The sequence below is a fragment of the Castor canadensis genome, chromosome 4 (genome assembly GCF_047511655.1).
Source record: "Castor canadensis chromosome 4, mCasCan1.hap1v2, whole genome shotgun sequence".
NCBI classification, from domain to species: Eukaryota; Metazoa; Chordata; class Mammalia; order Rodentia; family Castoridae; genus Castor; species Castor canadensis.
This window is the reverse complement of record NC_133389.1, coordinates 81983440-82000723: the sequence shown is the minus strand read 5'-3', so window position 1 is coordinate 82000723 and position 17284 is coordinate 81983440. Positions and strand designations below refer to the sequence as shown.

General features: G+C 51.6%; 1 protein-coding gene across 3 annotated transcripts in view; it reads left to right on the top strand.

Annotated features, from left to right (window-relative positions):
• Positions 1–17284, top strand: part of Gli2 (GLI family zinc finger 2) — a 218606-nt gene that overhangs the window by 164288 nt on the left and 37034 nt on the right. For all 3 annotated transcript variants that reach the window (XM_074070530.1, XM_074070529.1, XM_020175357.2), the window contains one exon: positions 803–908. In XM_074070530.1, the coding sequence (XP_073926631.1) occupies positions 850–908 (59 nt within the window). In that variant the 5' untranslated portion in view covers positions 803–849. The remainder of the gene's footprint in view (positions 1–802; positions 909–17284) is intronic.

Sequence of the window (17284 nt, the reverse complement as noted above, 5' to 3'; positions counted from 1 at the left end):
TATTTTAAAGAGCCCTGTTTTCCCAAAGCCTATAATTATGTTTGCCTCCAGGGTACTCAGGCATTTTTTTTCAATAAGCAAAGAGCATCCTACAATTATCGTGATGATTTGTTGAGCACAGGCCAAATGCAGACAGAGGCTGACTCAGCTCTGGGAACTGACACTCACGTGTTGGCATTTTCAATCCTGGAGGCACTGCCAGCACACAGGGGTTGATGATAATTAATACGAAGTCTGGAGAATTAACAGATGCACGTAAATGTCCGATTTTTGTGCCCCACGAGATAGGGCGGGCAGACTAGTAGGATGTACCCTTCCCAAGGTTGCTCACCCGTCAGAGCCAGCCGTGCTTTCACAGATGGTTCTAGGTAAATATCTCCGGGCTGTGTGCATGGTGGCACCTGATGCTGTCACCTGGTGCTGCCAGAGCCACACACAGCCAAGCTGGGGAGAGCAGACACCGGCAGAGTGGGAGCCTGTAGGCGCTGTCATCCCTGATTTGTGGTGGAGCGTGGTTCCATGGGCCTGCCTGTAATCTCTCCAAGTTCAAAGAGCGCTGAGCTGCTTGTCTTTGTCAAGAGCACGGTTGGGGATCTTTTATGTGGAAGATGTAGGATTCTCTAGCTGACTTTGATTATTTATTCATTCCCCTCAGTGGGTGTGTGATAGCACGGGCACCGCAGAGCTCCATGTCCTGGCTCCTCTTACTCAGGAATTCATTGGGCTTAAAGCCCTTTGAAAATTGCTTTTGCAGGGAGGGGAAAAGTTTTTGAAGTCTTTTTTTCTCTCTTCCCCTCCTCAGTGCCGCAGCACCTCCTACCACCATTCCACGCGCCCTTGCCGATTGACATGCGACACCAGGAGGGAAGGTACCATTACGAGTCTCACTCTGTCCACAGCGTGCACGGGTAAGTCCTCTCCCTGCCTGCTGCCACCCGCCACCTGGGAGGCCCACCAGCAGCTTCTGCCACCAGTCCTGCCTTGGTCCTTTTTGGAGTTCCTGATCTGCGTGCTCTTGAGCAGGCTGGCACCTTTGCCTCTCGTGAGTGTGAACATATGAGTGGGTGGCACCTGCACACGAACACACTCCAGCTCCTTCTGAAGGACGCTCAGCTCTCCTCCCATCACCACGTCCACAGCTGTAGGTCTTCCTTTCTGGATCTGTATGCAATAAGAGGTTCTTCACCCATCCATAAAGTGACAGCCCCTCCTGGTCCCAAAACCCCTAGAAGGATGGTAACCTGTCCCAGCATAGTAATTCAGTCCACCCCCTTTCACTGCCTCAAGTGTCCATGCACTGTATGGTTACCCTACTCTAAGTACAAGCTCAAAGTGATGTTTTGGGCCTCTCCCTGCTCCCGGCCTTCACATCCCCAGGAAGATGGGGTGTGTTAGCCAGCACTGTCTCGGAACGCTCAGCCCCTCCCTTCTCCATTCCCACCTGGGGCTCCTAAATCCTTCACTGACGTCATTTCTCTTGGTCTTTATGACTCAAGGTTCAGCCCCTTGCTACCCCATCCTACCTCCTTGCAGAAGAGAGGCCTCAACCTTCTCCCCACCCCTAGCCTCTCTGCCATTTCTCACCCTTACCTGGAAGGGGAGCTTCTGGCAGGATCAGCTGGCTCCTCCCCTCTAGCCACCTTAACTGTCCACACCACATTGCTGTCTGTAGTTCCAACACACACCGTCCTTTCACCTATCTATGTCTCATTCCTGCTGTCTGTCCAGCCTCCTAGAATGTACCCTCTACCTGGATACCCCTAAGCTCAACTCAGGAGCCACTTTTCCTAAGAGCACTGAATCCTCCACACTGTCACCCAGAATGAGTTGATGATGGCTCAAGTGGTAGAGTACCTGTCTAGTGAGCATGAAGCACTGAGTTCAAACCCCAGTACCACCAGAATGAACTGTTTTCAACTTGCCTCTCAGCAGTCTCTGTGCTCCCCTTGGTCTTCTGTATCTACAGTGGCTGACACATAGGAGGAGCACAGTCAGTGCTTGCTGAGCGGGGAGAGGGGAGGGGAGGGGGAGGGCTCTCCAAGGACCCCTGCAGGAGACTAATCCTCCTGTGGCTCCATCTCCTGTTGGAGTGAAGTCAGTAGGCATTCGCTGAGCACTCAGAACAAGGTCAAAGTATTGAGTCCCGAAGTGGCCCAGCCAACCCTTAGCTGATACCTGTTTCAGGAAACCTGTGGAGCCTCCCCAAGATCACAACCTGGGACCTTTATTTTCTTTTTTGAAAATATTTATTGCTTTTTAAGGTTTTACTTTTAAATAAGTTCAGACATGGAAAAGCATTTGCAAAAATCAGAAAAGATTTCCTATATACCCTGCACTCAGGTCTTCAGATACCAACATCAGATACAGCCCCTGATACAGTGCCGTAAACTAACCTACATATCTGATCCAAATGTGGTCAGTCGCCTGCTAACGTCTTCAGTTCCCCAAGTCAGCGCTTACGTGTGGATCCCACGTTGCATTTGGTTGTGCAGCCTCCTTAGTCATCTTTAATCAAGACAGTTCCTCAGTCTCTGTCTGTCTTGATCTTGACACTTTTGAAGAGCACTGGCCAGTCACTGTGTAACGTATGTCTCTCAGTTTGGGTTTGCCTGATGGTGCTTCATCCTGATTGTGCATCTGGGGAGATCACACCGTAAAGGTGATGGTGTGTGAGTTCTCATGCTATGTCTTTTAGGATGCCCATAATCACAATCCCCTGGGAGCTGGTGATCATGTCCTTACGGTTATGTCTGCTGGGATTCCCTACTTTTGAGCTGTTCCCTTTGCAATTGATAAATGTCAGGCTGGGCGATACTTGGAGAATGTGTAAATATCTTGTTTCTTGTTATATTTTTACCCACAAACTTAAACATCCATTGATGATTCTTGACAGAAACTGCAATTACTAGTCCATTCAAAATAATGGTTTTCTGTTTCCATTATTCCCTCCATGTGTATCGATTGGACTTCTATTTTGAGGAAGAATTGTCCCTTCTCCCATGTTTTATTTATTTGATGCAGGGGTATTCATGTTATTCTGTGGCTTATACTGTATTGTCTTCACTATTTATTGGGTTGTTGAAATTGCCCCAGATTTGGCTATTGGGAAGTCAGGTGTCTTCTGTGCCCTCATAACATGTTGGATCCTTTCCATTTTATTTTGATGTGTGTACCTGGTTCTTGCTTGACTAGGATCTGCTGCCATAGCCATGAGCCACCTGTGGGTGATGGGGCCATTTTTACCCTCTGTCCCCTCCAGGGCCTCTCCAGCCCCGGGTGGATGAGACCATAGCCGGGGCAGCCTCTGGAAAGGGCATTTGCATGGATCTAGTAAAGTGTTCGGTTGGTGGCATCCAAGAGGTCTAGGAGCATCCAGGAAATTCGGTATTTGAGAGGGGGTTGATCCCTCAGATTTCCTGCTTCTTGATAATGTTTGACTGCGTTGGTGGTACAGATCCCGGGCACAGCAGGCCTGCCATGAAGTATTCCCTTGTCAGGGACACATGTTGAATGGGCAGTGCTACGGTCTTCATGCAGAGGGAGTCAATGCAAGTGCGTGTCCCTCTGCAGGTGAGTGTTCTGGCTAACATCTTTCTATGCACCTTGGGGTGCCACTGAAAGTTTAACAAGACCCCAAGACTGAAGACTGCTAGTTCTCATAATTATTTTTATCTTCTGGATGACCCTGTTGAAATGATTGTCATTTAATCTTCTCAATCACCCTCAGAATCATGTCTTTCCCACTTTACAGATGGAAAACTTGAATGCAGCACAGAGAGGTTAAGTAGCTAGGCTTTCAGAGCCCACCCAGCTAATCCACAATCATCTCTCCATCTCAAGATGCTCAATGCAATCACATAGGCAGAGTTCCCTTAGCCACTGCACATTCATAAGTCCCAGGGATTAGGACGCTGACCACCTTAGGAACTGTTATTGAATTCGTTTGGGTTCACCAAACCCCTAGTGCTGAGTCTGACTTCACCCAATATATGTCATGTTGGATAATTTGCCCAGGTCTGCTGTGGGCCAGGACTGCCCTGGAGCCCATATCTGTTCATCTTCCGATGTCCCCATTTCACAGGGACATATAGATGCAGAAGTTGAGACTCAATGACTTCCACATGTTGCCCCTGTGAAGTGGGCAAGCACACATCTGGGAGGGCTTAGAAGACCAGGCTCTGGAGCATAAGTCCCAAGGAAGGACTCGGCTGTCAAACGCCACTGGCAGGCAGAAGCAGGGAGTTTTAGAGTCTGCTGGGCTGGGGCACAGCAGTTTCATGTTACCCTCAGGACGGTTGGTTGCCACCCAGGCCAAAGAGGAAGGGTGGCAGGCCAGGCTGTGGGCTTCGGAAGGCCACCTCTTCACGTTCCTGTCCCCTCCATGCCCCAGGTGGGTACTAGGACAAGGCCTCTGAGAAAAATGGCCGGTGGCTCTAGCTCCATGATCAGTGGGGTGGAGCCTGGTGGAGCCTCACAATCCATCAAGGCCTGGACCCTCCAACTCTTGCCAGCACCAAATGTATGTAGTTACATAAACATTGCACAGCAAATGAAGTGCAGTGTCATCTCTTGTCATCAGAGTCTGAGCCTCTGCCTGCTGCTTGGAGTCACAGGGTCACTTTGCACGGCTCACTCATGTGTGTGCCTGCTGCTCTGCCCCTGTCCCCTCCTGCCCCTACTGCTTAGTCACCAAGACCCCTTCCCATGGCCCTCAGGATCCTGATAGCCCCAAGGATGGAGCACAACAGTGTGGCAGTCTCCAGGCCTCCTGCAACCCCAGCCTCCTTCGTTCCTTGCAGGAGTACACAGTTATGGCCAAGGAGCCCACGTTTCTTTCAGTTCTGCCAGGTTGCCTGCACTTGAATCCAGCATGGAATCCACTAGCTGTGAGAGAGCTGATCCATGTGAATAAATAAACCTTGGTTTTCTCATCTGTAAAGGGACCAGATCTATTTAGACAATCCTGATAGCACAGGTTACTGAGTTGTTTTGAAGATGGTGGAATAGGACCAACTGGATGAAACACATAGAACAGTTTGGAAGCATTCGTTTATTCATGGTAGCAGTTGTTGGTTTTTCTGTTGTGCTTCTCCCTTGCTGTTCAGAAGGGGCTTCATTGCAGGCTCGGGGATGTGTGTGGTAGAGACAGGACATGGCATGTCCTTGGAAGAGGAGGTAGGAAGTGGGACTGAAAAGGTACTTTTGAGGGAGGAGTGGTGGCTTTTTCTCCCCAGTGGAATTTGGATGTTCCCCTCTGTCCCCCAGGAGCAGGAGGGATAGTCAGATTTATTTTCAGGGGAACTATAAGACAGTCAGGATAGACAGGATGGACAGGAAACATAGGGAGACCTGCCCTTGTATCTTAGTGACTCCCCAGGGAAAAGGAGCAGGGCTAGGCTGAGCACCCTGCTCCACACAGGCTGCTTAGTGGGGGACAGGCAGGGTCTGGAATTCAGTGTGGGAACTATGCAACCCAGCTTAACTGGATGGCTTCCCCTAGAGCCCACCACCCCATCCCTCTGCAGGGTGACCCTTATAGTCTTTCAAAACCACACATGACTTGCATCGCTTCCTGATGTTCACATGGAACCAGAAGAAGAAGTGGTACTGTCCGTGGACTCCTGGTGCAGTTTCTTTGGTCTATGTAGACCACAGGTGATGGGAAGGCAAATGGGTTGGGGGCTCTCTCATGACCTGCATGAGGACGTACTCCTGAGTCTCCACAGGCTTACCAAGGGCAAGAAGAGAAGTCCATCTGAGAATGGAGCCAAACACTACCTGCAGTCTCTCCACTGGTGCTAACAGGAGGGAAGAGCTTCGGACACCCCTGCCTCCTTGACACAGGCTTTGTCAGGGTGTTGTGTGAAATGTGACTGAGCTTGGCATCCAGTTCCACAATGAGAGTGCCCATTTCCTTGCTGGGCCTTTCCAGGAGAAAGGAGAAGCCCACTGTCCTGGTTCCCTGGTTCTGGAGGCTGGGGTGGACCTTCAACTCTCAGAGTTGCTTGTGGGATGTCACCCCTCCATGCCTTGTCCTGGGGCTTCAGAGAAGTCTCATTCCTGTGGTCTCCTGAAGCAGTTCCCAAAGTCCCCTGCAGCAGTTCCCAAAGCTGGCTGCCAATCTGAACCACAGGGTATGTCTTAAATACGCTCGTTCCTAGGCTCCTACCCCAAAAGTTTGATTATTTCACAAGTACCCACAGGCCAGAGTTTGGAGACCACTGGAGGCCACCCTACTTATTAGACACCCAGGAAAGAAGCCTATTCCAGTGTGCTGGCTTCCTGAACTCAAAGGGTCAGCTCCATGTGCAGCCCTTCTGTCACTGCCCTTGGCTGATAATGGGGTTTTTTGAAGTCCCCTGGTGCTTTTTGCTCACCCACTCACAGATGAGGCTTTCCACATTGACCTAAGCTTATTTATATTCTGAGCTTGCAGAGGGTGTGGGACGTATCGCGTGGAAGAAACAACAACAGCTCAGTCACAGGGAGGACCCTGCCTTCCTCTCTTCTCTTGTCTTAGGGATCATAGCTGATCCCTAACATCCATGACCCCCACTCTCCTCAGAATTTAGACCTGTCCACTGTGAATTGCTCCCTGCATTTCACCAGGAACACACCCAAGGCCACCCTGCATGGTAAAGGAGAGAGGAGGGGGCTCCTTGTAGGGACAGATGGCTCTGGGTTGTAGCTATCAACTTACATAAAGCCGACACTCTGGCTTCTGGTCGTCTGCACACTTGGTCCCGCAAAGTGTGCTATACCCAGAGCCCCCAAGAGAGCAGTTAAGACTGTCTGGTCCCCGCAAGTGCATATCAATGGAGATGTTTAGTGACCGTGTTGGTGAGGCCTCACCTAAGAGGGTAGTTTCTTTGCTGTTACTGGGCTCAGCTCGTGGACTTTCCAGTCTAGGGGGATTTGAAGATGGCTTTTCCAAGGTCATTGTTCATAAAGACAGCACCAGTGTGTTGTGAGATTAATCAGCACGCCACCTGTGAGCCACCGGTCCTGGTCCCTTATGACTATGTCCTCACACATTCACCAAGGGCAGGTGGTTAGACAGAAAGCAATTTGGGTAGTCTTGATTCTTACCTCAACACACCAATTCACGAGTCATAGAAGACTGGCTTTGTGTGTGTTTCACAAAAGCCTCTCTCCTCCCTTGGCAAACACGCGTGATCCTGTTCAGAGCCTGGTGGAAGGAGGAGCCTTCTGAAGAGTATGTCGGCCTGCCTCCTGTGCTGAGATGTTGGCTGGGCCTTGACCCTTCTCATGTAGATGCACCCTCCTGTCTTTGGGAATCTCTCCTAAAAAACTACTGTGATTGACAGCTAACCTGCTGAGAGTAACTGGATGGAAAGGCAGCCCAGAGAGCCTAGTGTAGGCAGGTACATGGCTGCCTGAGGAACAGGGTGTCACAGAGATGTGGAACCCTGGCTCACTGCAGAGTGAACAACCTTTAGAGACCCGATTAAGCAGGCCCCTTCCCCTCTCTGAGTCAGCCCGGCTGAGGAGCAAAAGCAAGACCCTGTGCCATGCTTTCCTCTGCTGATGTCACGCATGTCACCCTCCCTGCAGGGAAGGTAGCACTGCACTCCCCTTTCATAAGTGGGAAACTGAGGCACTGGAAGGCTGACTGACTTTCCACTGCCACATTCTATGCAAGTCAGACTTTTCATCGTTGTAACAAGAAACAGAACAACCTAAAAGGAGGAAGAGTTTCTTTTAGCTCGTGGTGTCAGAGGGTTCAGTCCATGGTTAGCTGGACCATTGTCGTTGCCGTACAGTGAGGCAGAGCATCATGGTGGCAAGAGTGTGTGACAGAAGAGTCTGCTCACCTCACAGCGGCCAGAAAGCAGAGAGACACAAAAAAGGGCAAAGGTCAAAGGCACACCCCCAGTGACCTACTTCCTCCGATCAGACCCCACCTCTAGTGTTCACCACATCCCAATAATGCCATCAAGTTATGACTCAATCAACAGATTCATGACATCGGTGTCCTTAGGACCCAGTCACTTCCAAAACCCCCATCAGCTGGGGTTTAACACATGTGCCTTTGAGGGATATTTCAGATTGAAACCATAACACATTCTAGTGGGTAGCACTGCTAAGATCTGAACTCCAGCAGTGTGGCCTTAGAGGGCATCCCTGCTACTGTATCCCCTGGCTCTGAGAACATCAGATTCCCAGCGCAGGAACGTGCTTGCCAGCATGGGGCAGACAGCTCATTTATAATGGAATCTGGCCTGTAAAAGTTTAATGAGGAGCATGTCTGATAAGATGTCTGGTCTTTGATCTTTGCTGAACGCCAGCCCCTCGCACAAGAGGTGTTGCGTAGTTCTGGGCTTTGGAGAAGGCTGGTGTGGTCGGCTAAGATCAGGAGCCAACAGGAAGTGAAGCAAACCTTGTCATGAAGAGATGGGTCTGTACCGGAGGGAAGAGGATGTGCTCAGCAACTGTGGATTCCTCTCCTGTCCCTTGGGGCTCTTTTGGACATTTCTCATCCCTCACCCCCAGGATGGAGACAGAACTGGGTAGGTCTGAGGTTCAAATCCTACCTATACCACATATTCTGTTTATGTTCTGAGCCTGGCTGATTAACCCCCACAAGCCTCAGTTTCCCCGTGTCTAAAATGGGGATATACTTGTACCCTTTATGGAACTGTAAGGAGTGATATAAAGTGGACTGTAGTTTGGATCTGGAGTGACTCCCAAAGGCCATGTAGAGAAGGCTTGGCCAACACCCTAGGTGCTAATTGGGAGGCAGTGGAATGTTTAGAAGATAGGACCTTGTAGAAAAAAGTTAGGTCATTGGGGGCATGTCCTTGAAGTGGATACCGGGACCCTGGCCATCATAAAGTTGTGGTGGGCAACCATGGCTCACATCTGTAATCCTAGCTACTCAGGAGGATAGCAGTTCAAAGCCAGCCCCAGGCAAATAGTTTGCAAGACCCCATCTTGAAAAAGCCCATCACAAAAAAGGTCTGGTGGAGGGTTCAAGCAGTAAGAGTGCCTGCCCAGCAAGTGTGAGGTCCTGAGGTTCAAAACCCAGTGCCACCAACATAAAACAAACAAAACGTGAAGAGGCCACCTTCACCAGAGCAATAGGGCCAAGTGAACATGGACTGAGGGTCACTGCTCCCTCACTTTGTGCTTAGAACAAGCCAGTGACCAGCACCACGCCAGCCTTGCAGAGTCAACTATGCCCGGATGCCCACAGGGTGTGAAAAGCCCCTGCCTCGAGGGCCTGCCCTTCTGAAACAGACACCTGGCCTGTCCCACCCAAGTTTAACTCAGCAGGGGAGGTCCTTAGTACCTGTCCCTGTGATGTGGTGGCCTGATGCCAGGCATTGGGGACACAGGCCACCAAGGCACAGTTTTTTATTTTTTTATTTTATTTTTGTAGGACTGAGGGTTGAACCCTAGGCAAGTGCTTTACCGCTGAGATATACTCCCAGTCTGTTTGTCTTTTGTTTTTGAGACCGGGTCTCACTAACTTTGCCTCTGTAGCCTCAAACTGAGATCCTTCTGGGTCTACTTCCCAAGTAGTTGGGATTACAGGCATACACTCCTGCACTCAACTCTGAGGCACAATCTTGCTGCCCACTATGATCTCATGGTCTGTCTGAAAGGGGGCAGAGATTGAGCCAGCGATGGGAAGAGTTGATCAGCTCTCCCCTAGCAAGGCCTCCTTTGGGATGGCCCCTATTGTAGTGAGGGCCTCCACTCCCTGGAAGACCTGGAGCCCCTAAGAAGGAGGGGACCTCTCCAAAGTACACACTAATGGACACACAGGCAACATCCCCATCCAGGAGGGGATTTATCTAAACCATTTGGGATTATCCATCTGGTGTTGACAGCATGCAGGGAAGGAAATTCCACACGGCACTTTGGCAGAATTCTCACTGTGGAGGAGCTGCCCTGGGCCACCTTCCACACAGGCCCTTCTCATTGCTCACACGCAGGCTCCTTATGAAGTCTTTTTCTCAAGGACCTCCCCCTTCCCCTGCCCCTCCTCCTCTCCTCCTCCTTCCCCTCCCCCTCCCCCTCTCCCTCCTTCCCCTCTTCCTCCTCCTCTCCCTCTCCTTTCCCCTCTCCCTCTCCCTGCCTCCCCACTTCCCAGACCATCCCTAGCCTATTCTCACCCTGGCTTTAAGGTATCCAGTTTCTGGAAGATTCAGCTCAGCAGTGCTCAGCCAAGGGTGACTCCTTTTAGAGACTCAATCCCACATACCCAAAGTTTAACTAGCGCCCAGGGCCTCTTCTCCCGCCCAGCCGTGTTCCCGGCACCACTGGGCACAGGGAGCAAGTTCAAGGCCACCTGCAGCCCCTCCATCCTACCCTGCTCCCTATAAGTCAGCACTTTGCTCAGAGAAAAGTCTCCCCATAGGTCCCTCCCATCTTTTAAGTACCTGGAATTTTGCATTTGGAGTGCCGTTGCCTTCCTGCCCTTCTGCTCTGGGGAGCTGTGATAAACTGTGGGTCCCCTCTGCTGACTGTGTGGTTGAATCTTGACTGAGCCCATCTGCGTGGGCTCCTTTGTTGGCGCAATTTCCTAACCTCATTTCCCTCCCCAAACACCAGTGTTTACTTAGTAAGATGTCTGCTCTGTGTCAGCCCCCAAACACTGATTTCTCCATTCTGGCTCCTCGGAGGGAGTGACGGGCGAAAGCCAGCGCTCAGCTTGGTCTGGTGGAGTGTGAGGGTCTGTGATGGGAGTGGGGGAGCCGAGGGTTGGACGGATTGCATGAGGATACTGACGCTAATCTGCCACAGAGCAAGCCTGTCAGACAAGGCCACGGATGACCAGGGAGGATCTTGAGCAGCAGGTAGCTGTCACAGCCAAGATGGGCCCCCTGGGCAATCGGGGACAACCATGGAACCCTGATGTCCAACAGCCCACACAAGTTCTCCACTCTGGCACTGCAGCCACTCCATTCCCCATCCTAGAGCCCTGTCCACTCAGCCAGCCTCTTCCCAGAAGTTCACTTCCACCCAGCCGTTCCAGTAAATATGGGGGTCATACAAAAGAATAACAAGCACGTGCTTAAGACATACAAGTTGGTGTGACACACTCGCCCTCTCCCCTTACCCAGCCTAAGGACGGGGGATGAGCCAGCACCTTTGAGGTCCCATGTGCCCTGACTCTCCTGCCCCAGATCCACCCCCCTTCTGTGGTCTCTGGGATTTCTAGCTTTTCGTTCCCTGAGTCTGTGACAGCTTTTTCTGTCTCTCTCATAACAATATTTTCTTCTGTTTCGCTTTGTTGGGCTTTACATAAGCGAAGTCGTTGCAGGTGTGTCTTTGTGAACCCGCTTTTCTCTGACTGCATTACGCTCAAGGGATTCACCTGTTTCCTGTGCGTCCCTTCATCCATCCATCCATCCATCCGTCCGTCCACTCATTCATTCTGCTGTTCACTCTTACGGCTCTGAGGTGGTCTGTGTCTGTGTCTTTGAACCTCACTGCGGGACACCTTCACACCGTCCTCTGCACTCCTGGTGTGGTGGGTTTTGTGGAATTGCTGAGTCCCAGGCCTGTCGGATTTTAATTCTCCCAGATGTTAATCACAAACACCCCCAATGCCCAGTTTGAAGGCTTGGCTTGCTGCACATCCTTGTCAGCGGGGCGATGTCAACCTTTCCATTTGTCCTCCCATACGTTTATTGGTGCCAGTGTTTCCTTCTCACGAGATGCCTGGTGAGCTATTTTGCCCATCTTTCTGTGCAGTTGTCTTTTGCCTTTTGTTTTGAATGGGCGCTTATGGCCTCTCATCCCATGGGTAGTGTAATATGCTGGAGATTAACTCCCTCCATGTGTACCTGGTATCCTCCCTCCCTTGGTGGCAAGGCTGGATGAAGGGAAGTTCCTTATGAAACACGGTTCCAGGTATGGATATTTCCTTATGGTGATCCCCACACATTCTCCTCTCTCCTTGCTTCCAGCTCAGACCTAGAGCCTCCAGACTACTAGCTCTTCGCTGACATGACCTGCCATTTGTTCACCTAGACTGTCTCAGAACACCAGGCCTATATGGCTCACAACCTGCTTTTCCGTTCCCGTAGGCATCTAGACCTGGTCAGGTGCCACCTCCTGCAGGAAGCCCTCTCAGATTACCTCAGCTAACAGAGCAGATGGACTCTATCCCTCCATCCTCTTCCTGCTCCAGCACCTTATGTCTGTGGGCTGCAGTTGGAACTTACTCTCCCTCCATGACCCCAGAGGTCCTGTGTGATCCCAGCATCAGAGCCCTGACAACCTTGTCACCATGGCCTCACAGGAACTTACACATTCTGCTGCATGTTGGTTCAGGGTGACCCTGGAAAATCAGGGTCTCCCAGGCACAGCTCTGTAGCACTGGGTTTGTGACCACTCACCCCACTGACTGGCAGAGTCTTCCTCGGACCCCCAGGACCCCTCCCAGTGCCACCAGATGTTATGCTCAGTGCATGCTGTCTAAGGAGGGGAGGCTGCATGGCTACTGGAGCAAACAATGAATGCCAGACACTATAGTGCAAGCTCACTTGTAGAGCCACCTCCCAGAATGGACTGCTGCCCAGGTGCACAGGGAACTGACCTGCAGAGTGACACAAACAATGAACTGCTCTCCATCTTGGGGGCGTAGTGGGGGCTCTGCAGCATTTTCCAAAAGAATTCACTGTGTGTCTCTGAAAATGCACTCCCCGCCCACCCCTCACCAAGTACATGGTGGAAAGGATTTGATTTCTGGAACTTTCTAAACAGAAGCATGGAAAATGTGGTGAGCAAGCTTCCCAACCCAGTTTCACATACAAAACAAAACAAAGAACCCAACAAAACCAACAGAGGAAAACCTTGGAGAGGAGCTTGGAATCATTCCAGCCAGTTTAAGGAGCTGTTTCTGTTGGTGGGTAGGGCTTGGGGCGGCAGGCGCAGCCAGCTCTGCAGGGTCGTCCTAGTGAAAGCAGATGCATGCCTGCCCCCCACCACCCTGGCATGAAAAGTCAGGGAGGAATCGAGGGGCAGAGCGGTAAGGTCGGGTGTTAGAAAATCCAGTTCCCTTTCTTGCAGGTTAGTGGGCCTTGCCAAAGTGTTTCTTGGTGTTGCTAAGAAAGTGGGTGCCAGTTCTGAGAAGCTCAGTGACAGCAGGAGGGGCCCAAGCCGCAGCTGACCCACCCCATGGTGCCCTGATCCTGGTGGGTGGCAGGCAGCTTGGCCCAGAGGCAGGGCCGGGCCAGAAGCTGCAGTCTCCAGGCCAGAGAACTTGGCATGCCAGGGCTGCATGCTGGGTGGATTCTGCTCTGGGGAGTCAATAACCGTGTAATCCCAGTGGTGGTGGGAAGGTACCTCCCAAGCCCTGTGAGCACAGAAGTTGAAAAGCAGAGCTCAGACACCCTTCTCTGCCAAGAGTACCCCAGCATGGTGCAGCAGGGTCCCCTTCCCTGCCTGCTTGCCACAAAGGGAGAACCCACCCAGGCCTGTTATTCCCAGAAATAACTCATAAGTCCTGCTTCTTGGACTCTTACTGTCCCAGAAGAAAGGTGACAATAATGAAGACAGTGATGCCTCCCGCCTCCCAAGGGACTCCACCCCAGAACAGTATGCTTCACATACTGCAGCGGAACCCAGCACTGCTGGAACAAGTTACCACAAACTCAGTGCTTAAAACAACGGAAATTTGTTTTCTCCCATTCTAAAGTCAGAAGTGCCAGATCAGTATCACTGGGCAGGGCCACAGCCCCAGAGGCTCTGGAGAGACACTATTCCTCCTTCTTTCAGCCCTTCATGGTAGCCAGCATTCCTTGGCTCATGGCTGCATCACGCCAATCACTGCCTCCATGTCACATGACCCTCTGCCCTTCTGTACTGACTCTTCCTTGGCCTCTCACTTATAAGGAAGCTGTGATTGTATTTAGGACTTCCTGGGTAATCCATAATCTCCTCGCTCGTCATTGGTCACCTTCCCTGCTGCATCCATCCATTCGTCCATCCATCCATCCATCCATCCATTCAGCAGACACATTGAGCATGCTCCATGCTGGGCAAGTGGTGTGAGCTGAAACAGACCACTGGGGCTGCCCGTCCACCAGGATACAGGCGATGTGTGACTTTGTCAATTGCTGCTTAGAGCTCATGGTCAAGGGCATTGGTCATCAGCTGAGATGGCTTCTGCAACAATGTCTCCTAAGGCACCTGCCCTTGATGTGAGGCCAGGGGGCTCCTCTGAGCTGGTCCCGCTGCAGAAAGAATAGCATTAACTGGAAGAATGATGCAGACAAGAAGGGCGAACTCAGGACATGGGGGAGAGGCAGGTGCTGGACTCAGAACTCACCCCCCTCCCCAATCTGCCACTGAGGCTGTAAGTCACCCCCCCCAATCTGCCACTGAGGCTGTAAGTCACCCCCCCAATCTGCCACTGAGGCTGTAAGTCACCCCAAGGAGCTGGCCAGAGAAAAGGTGTAGATCAAACGTCCTGAAAGCCTCCCCTTTCTCATCTTCAGCAGCTCCTGGACCAGTCTAGGGGTACCCAGCTCCCAGTGTCCCATCCTGCCACTGTCACTATGGCCGTGCCACTGTGGCCTTGGGTCTCAGTTCTGTCTTGCCTGCCTGACTCTGACCTCACTGGCCTGCACAGGAGGTCTCTTGGCTGCTAAGGGTGGGTCTCTCCTGGCTCCCACCCCCAACCCACCCTGTGGCTCATGCTGAGTCTAGGTGAGTCAGCACCTCAACTCCATGTTGTTCAGTTTCCCCAGCCAGGCTTTCTGGGAGGGGTTCAGAGCCTCAATACCTGCACTTCCTCCCTTCCTGTCACTTTATAAAGGGCACGTTGATTCCTGTCCCTGCCTGGCTAGGATGTGCTGCTCAGATGCCCTCCCCAACTGTAAAAGCCTGGCTCATCCCTCCAGCTCACAGTGGCCACACACCTGCTGAGAGTCTCTGGGGAACCCATCGCTGAAGGTCTGGGTGAGCTCTTTCAGGCTTAGCCTTGGCTCTAAGTGACACCGATCACATGGAATTCTCATTGCCTTGGCTACAGGACACACTTCACATACTTGGCTCATCCCATCTCACAGCTGCCCCAGCCTGCAGTCAGGGATCACTGAGGCTGGGGGTCAAGTAGCACAAGACCACACCAACTAAAGACATCTCTGTACACAATCTGACTTCACGGAGGCAGAGGCTGGTTTCTATGTTGGCTCTTGGGCAAATCACAGCACTCTCTTGAGCCTCAGTTTCCTCGTCTTTACAACGGATTGATCAAACAGACCTCGTCGGCTTGTCAGATACAGTGCACTTGGTCATGTGGTAGGTGTTCGGTAAACACGTGACTTGGTCAGCAGCACCTGTGCCCTGTTGGCCTCAGTTTGCTTTTCCGCTCCCTTTTTCCCTTTCTTCCTTGCACCCTCGCCCCAGCCCTACACTGATTTATGGGCCTAGTCCTAAAACCCTGTCCCAGGCAGGACATCTGGGATCCTGGGCTCCAGCTATGCAGGTGGAGGGTAGGCAGGCTTTGCAATTACCAGAGCAGGGACCACTGGGCAGTGGGAAGCTGTATGAGGCAGGGCCATCTGTGACAGGCCTGGAGGTTGTCTATGACAGAAAATCTCAGCTCTGAGTGGTTTAAACACAGACATGCACACACACCTAGATTCAGATAACTGGAAAAGCAGGGCTGCTAACTTTAGAAAAACTGGATCCAGACCCAGGGCTCAAATCGAGAAACAGATTCTCCATCTCTCAGCTTGTTATCTGTGTTGTTCACAGAAAGTCCATTCTTGGACTTTCCTCAAGTCCCCTGCCACCCCATGCCTGTGTCTCAGCAGTTTAGCAATCCCTGTGGACACCAAGAACTTCTTTCCCAAGATTCTAACCACAGTGCTGTCTTGGGCACCTCCATGCCTGTCTCTGAACTGAATACAGTGCCCAGAGCTAAAAACACTGATCACCTGACTGGGGTCTCATGGCCTCATGCCTAGAGTAGAAAACAAAAAACAGGTCAACACTGACCCAGTGCAAAGTACCTATGGGCTTTGCTCTACCCTAGGGCCTACCTTCAAGTGCACACAGCTTTATGTTCCAGTCTTTCTCTGCATGTGCTGCTTTCTTTACTTGTAACATGCCTCCTCATGAACTCCTATGCAACCTCCAGGACCCATCTCAAATATCACCTTTTCTGAGAAACCTCCCTCATACATTGCCCTGTGCTCATCTGATTGATGGTCTGCCTCTTTCACTTGGGCTCTGAACCTCCTACAGGTCTCTGGGTACAGAGCAGTTACCCATGACAGCCTTACTGGGGTGAAAAGAAATGTAAGAAGGAACCAATGGTGGAGTCAGTCTGGCATGGATGAGTTCCAAGATGGTTCAGGCAGTGTCCACACAGAGCAGCGTGCAGAGGGCAGGCTCTGTCATCTGTTTGGTTGTGCCTGGCGGCGGGGGGTGTGAGTGTGCACATGTGTATCTGTGCCATAAGGCACTGACTGGCCCCTTTTAAATTGATCCTAAACCACTGCCTCCCTCTCCTCCTACCCTCAAGCTGCCTCCTTGAGTCTCTGCCAAGATGTCAGAGTTCAAGGCCTAAACGGGCCATGGTGCAGATAGGGTATGTCCCTGTTTCACAACCATGTGGCTGTGGAAGAAGACAGTGAGCCTGTGGGGGTCCAGCCTGACACAGGGCTCTGGTTTCACTAGCAGCCACCTTTACTGGTAAAGCCTCTACTGTGGCTCCCTGATGTCGTCTGCTCACTAGCACTGGGGCACCAACGTGCCTGAGGACTCTCAGTTGGACAGGGATGAGGCCAAATGTCAAGGAAAGAAAAGTTCTGGTCCCTAAACGTCCTGAAGGACCTACTTGGGGCTTGGCAGTGTTGGTGCGGCTTCAGGGCTACCGGAAAGCTCCCTTGTCTCTCAAATGTAGTCGTAATGGTTGGAATTTTGCCATTTGAGAGTCATTCCTTTAGCTTTATTTGTTCTGTCAAAATAATGATTTCTTGGAACATTTGTGCCCTGACTCCTTATCAGACATTTATAGAAAAATGTGTAGGAGGCAACCTAGTCCCTCCCCATATAGCAGGATGAAGTGGAGCCAGGGTAGAAACAAAGGGAGCTGAGAGGGGGCAAGGCAGAAGCTGTCCAGGTCACAGGTGTCGCCCTCACTCGGGCCTGTCCAGAGCATCCGCTTTTCTCCTCAGGGCACAGCACCTGCTGGCTGGGTGACCATGGCCACCCATGGGTGTGTCCTCAACTATAAAATGGGCATGGATTCACAAAAGGAAATACATGCATGTGGCCTCTTTGATGGCTGGCA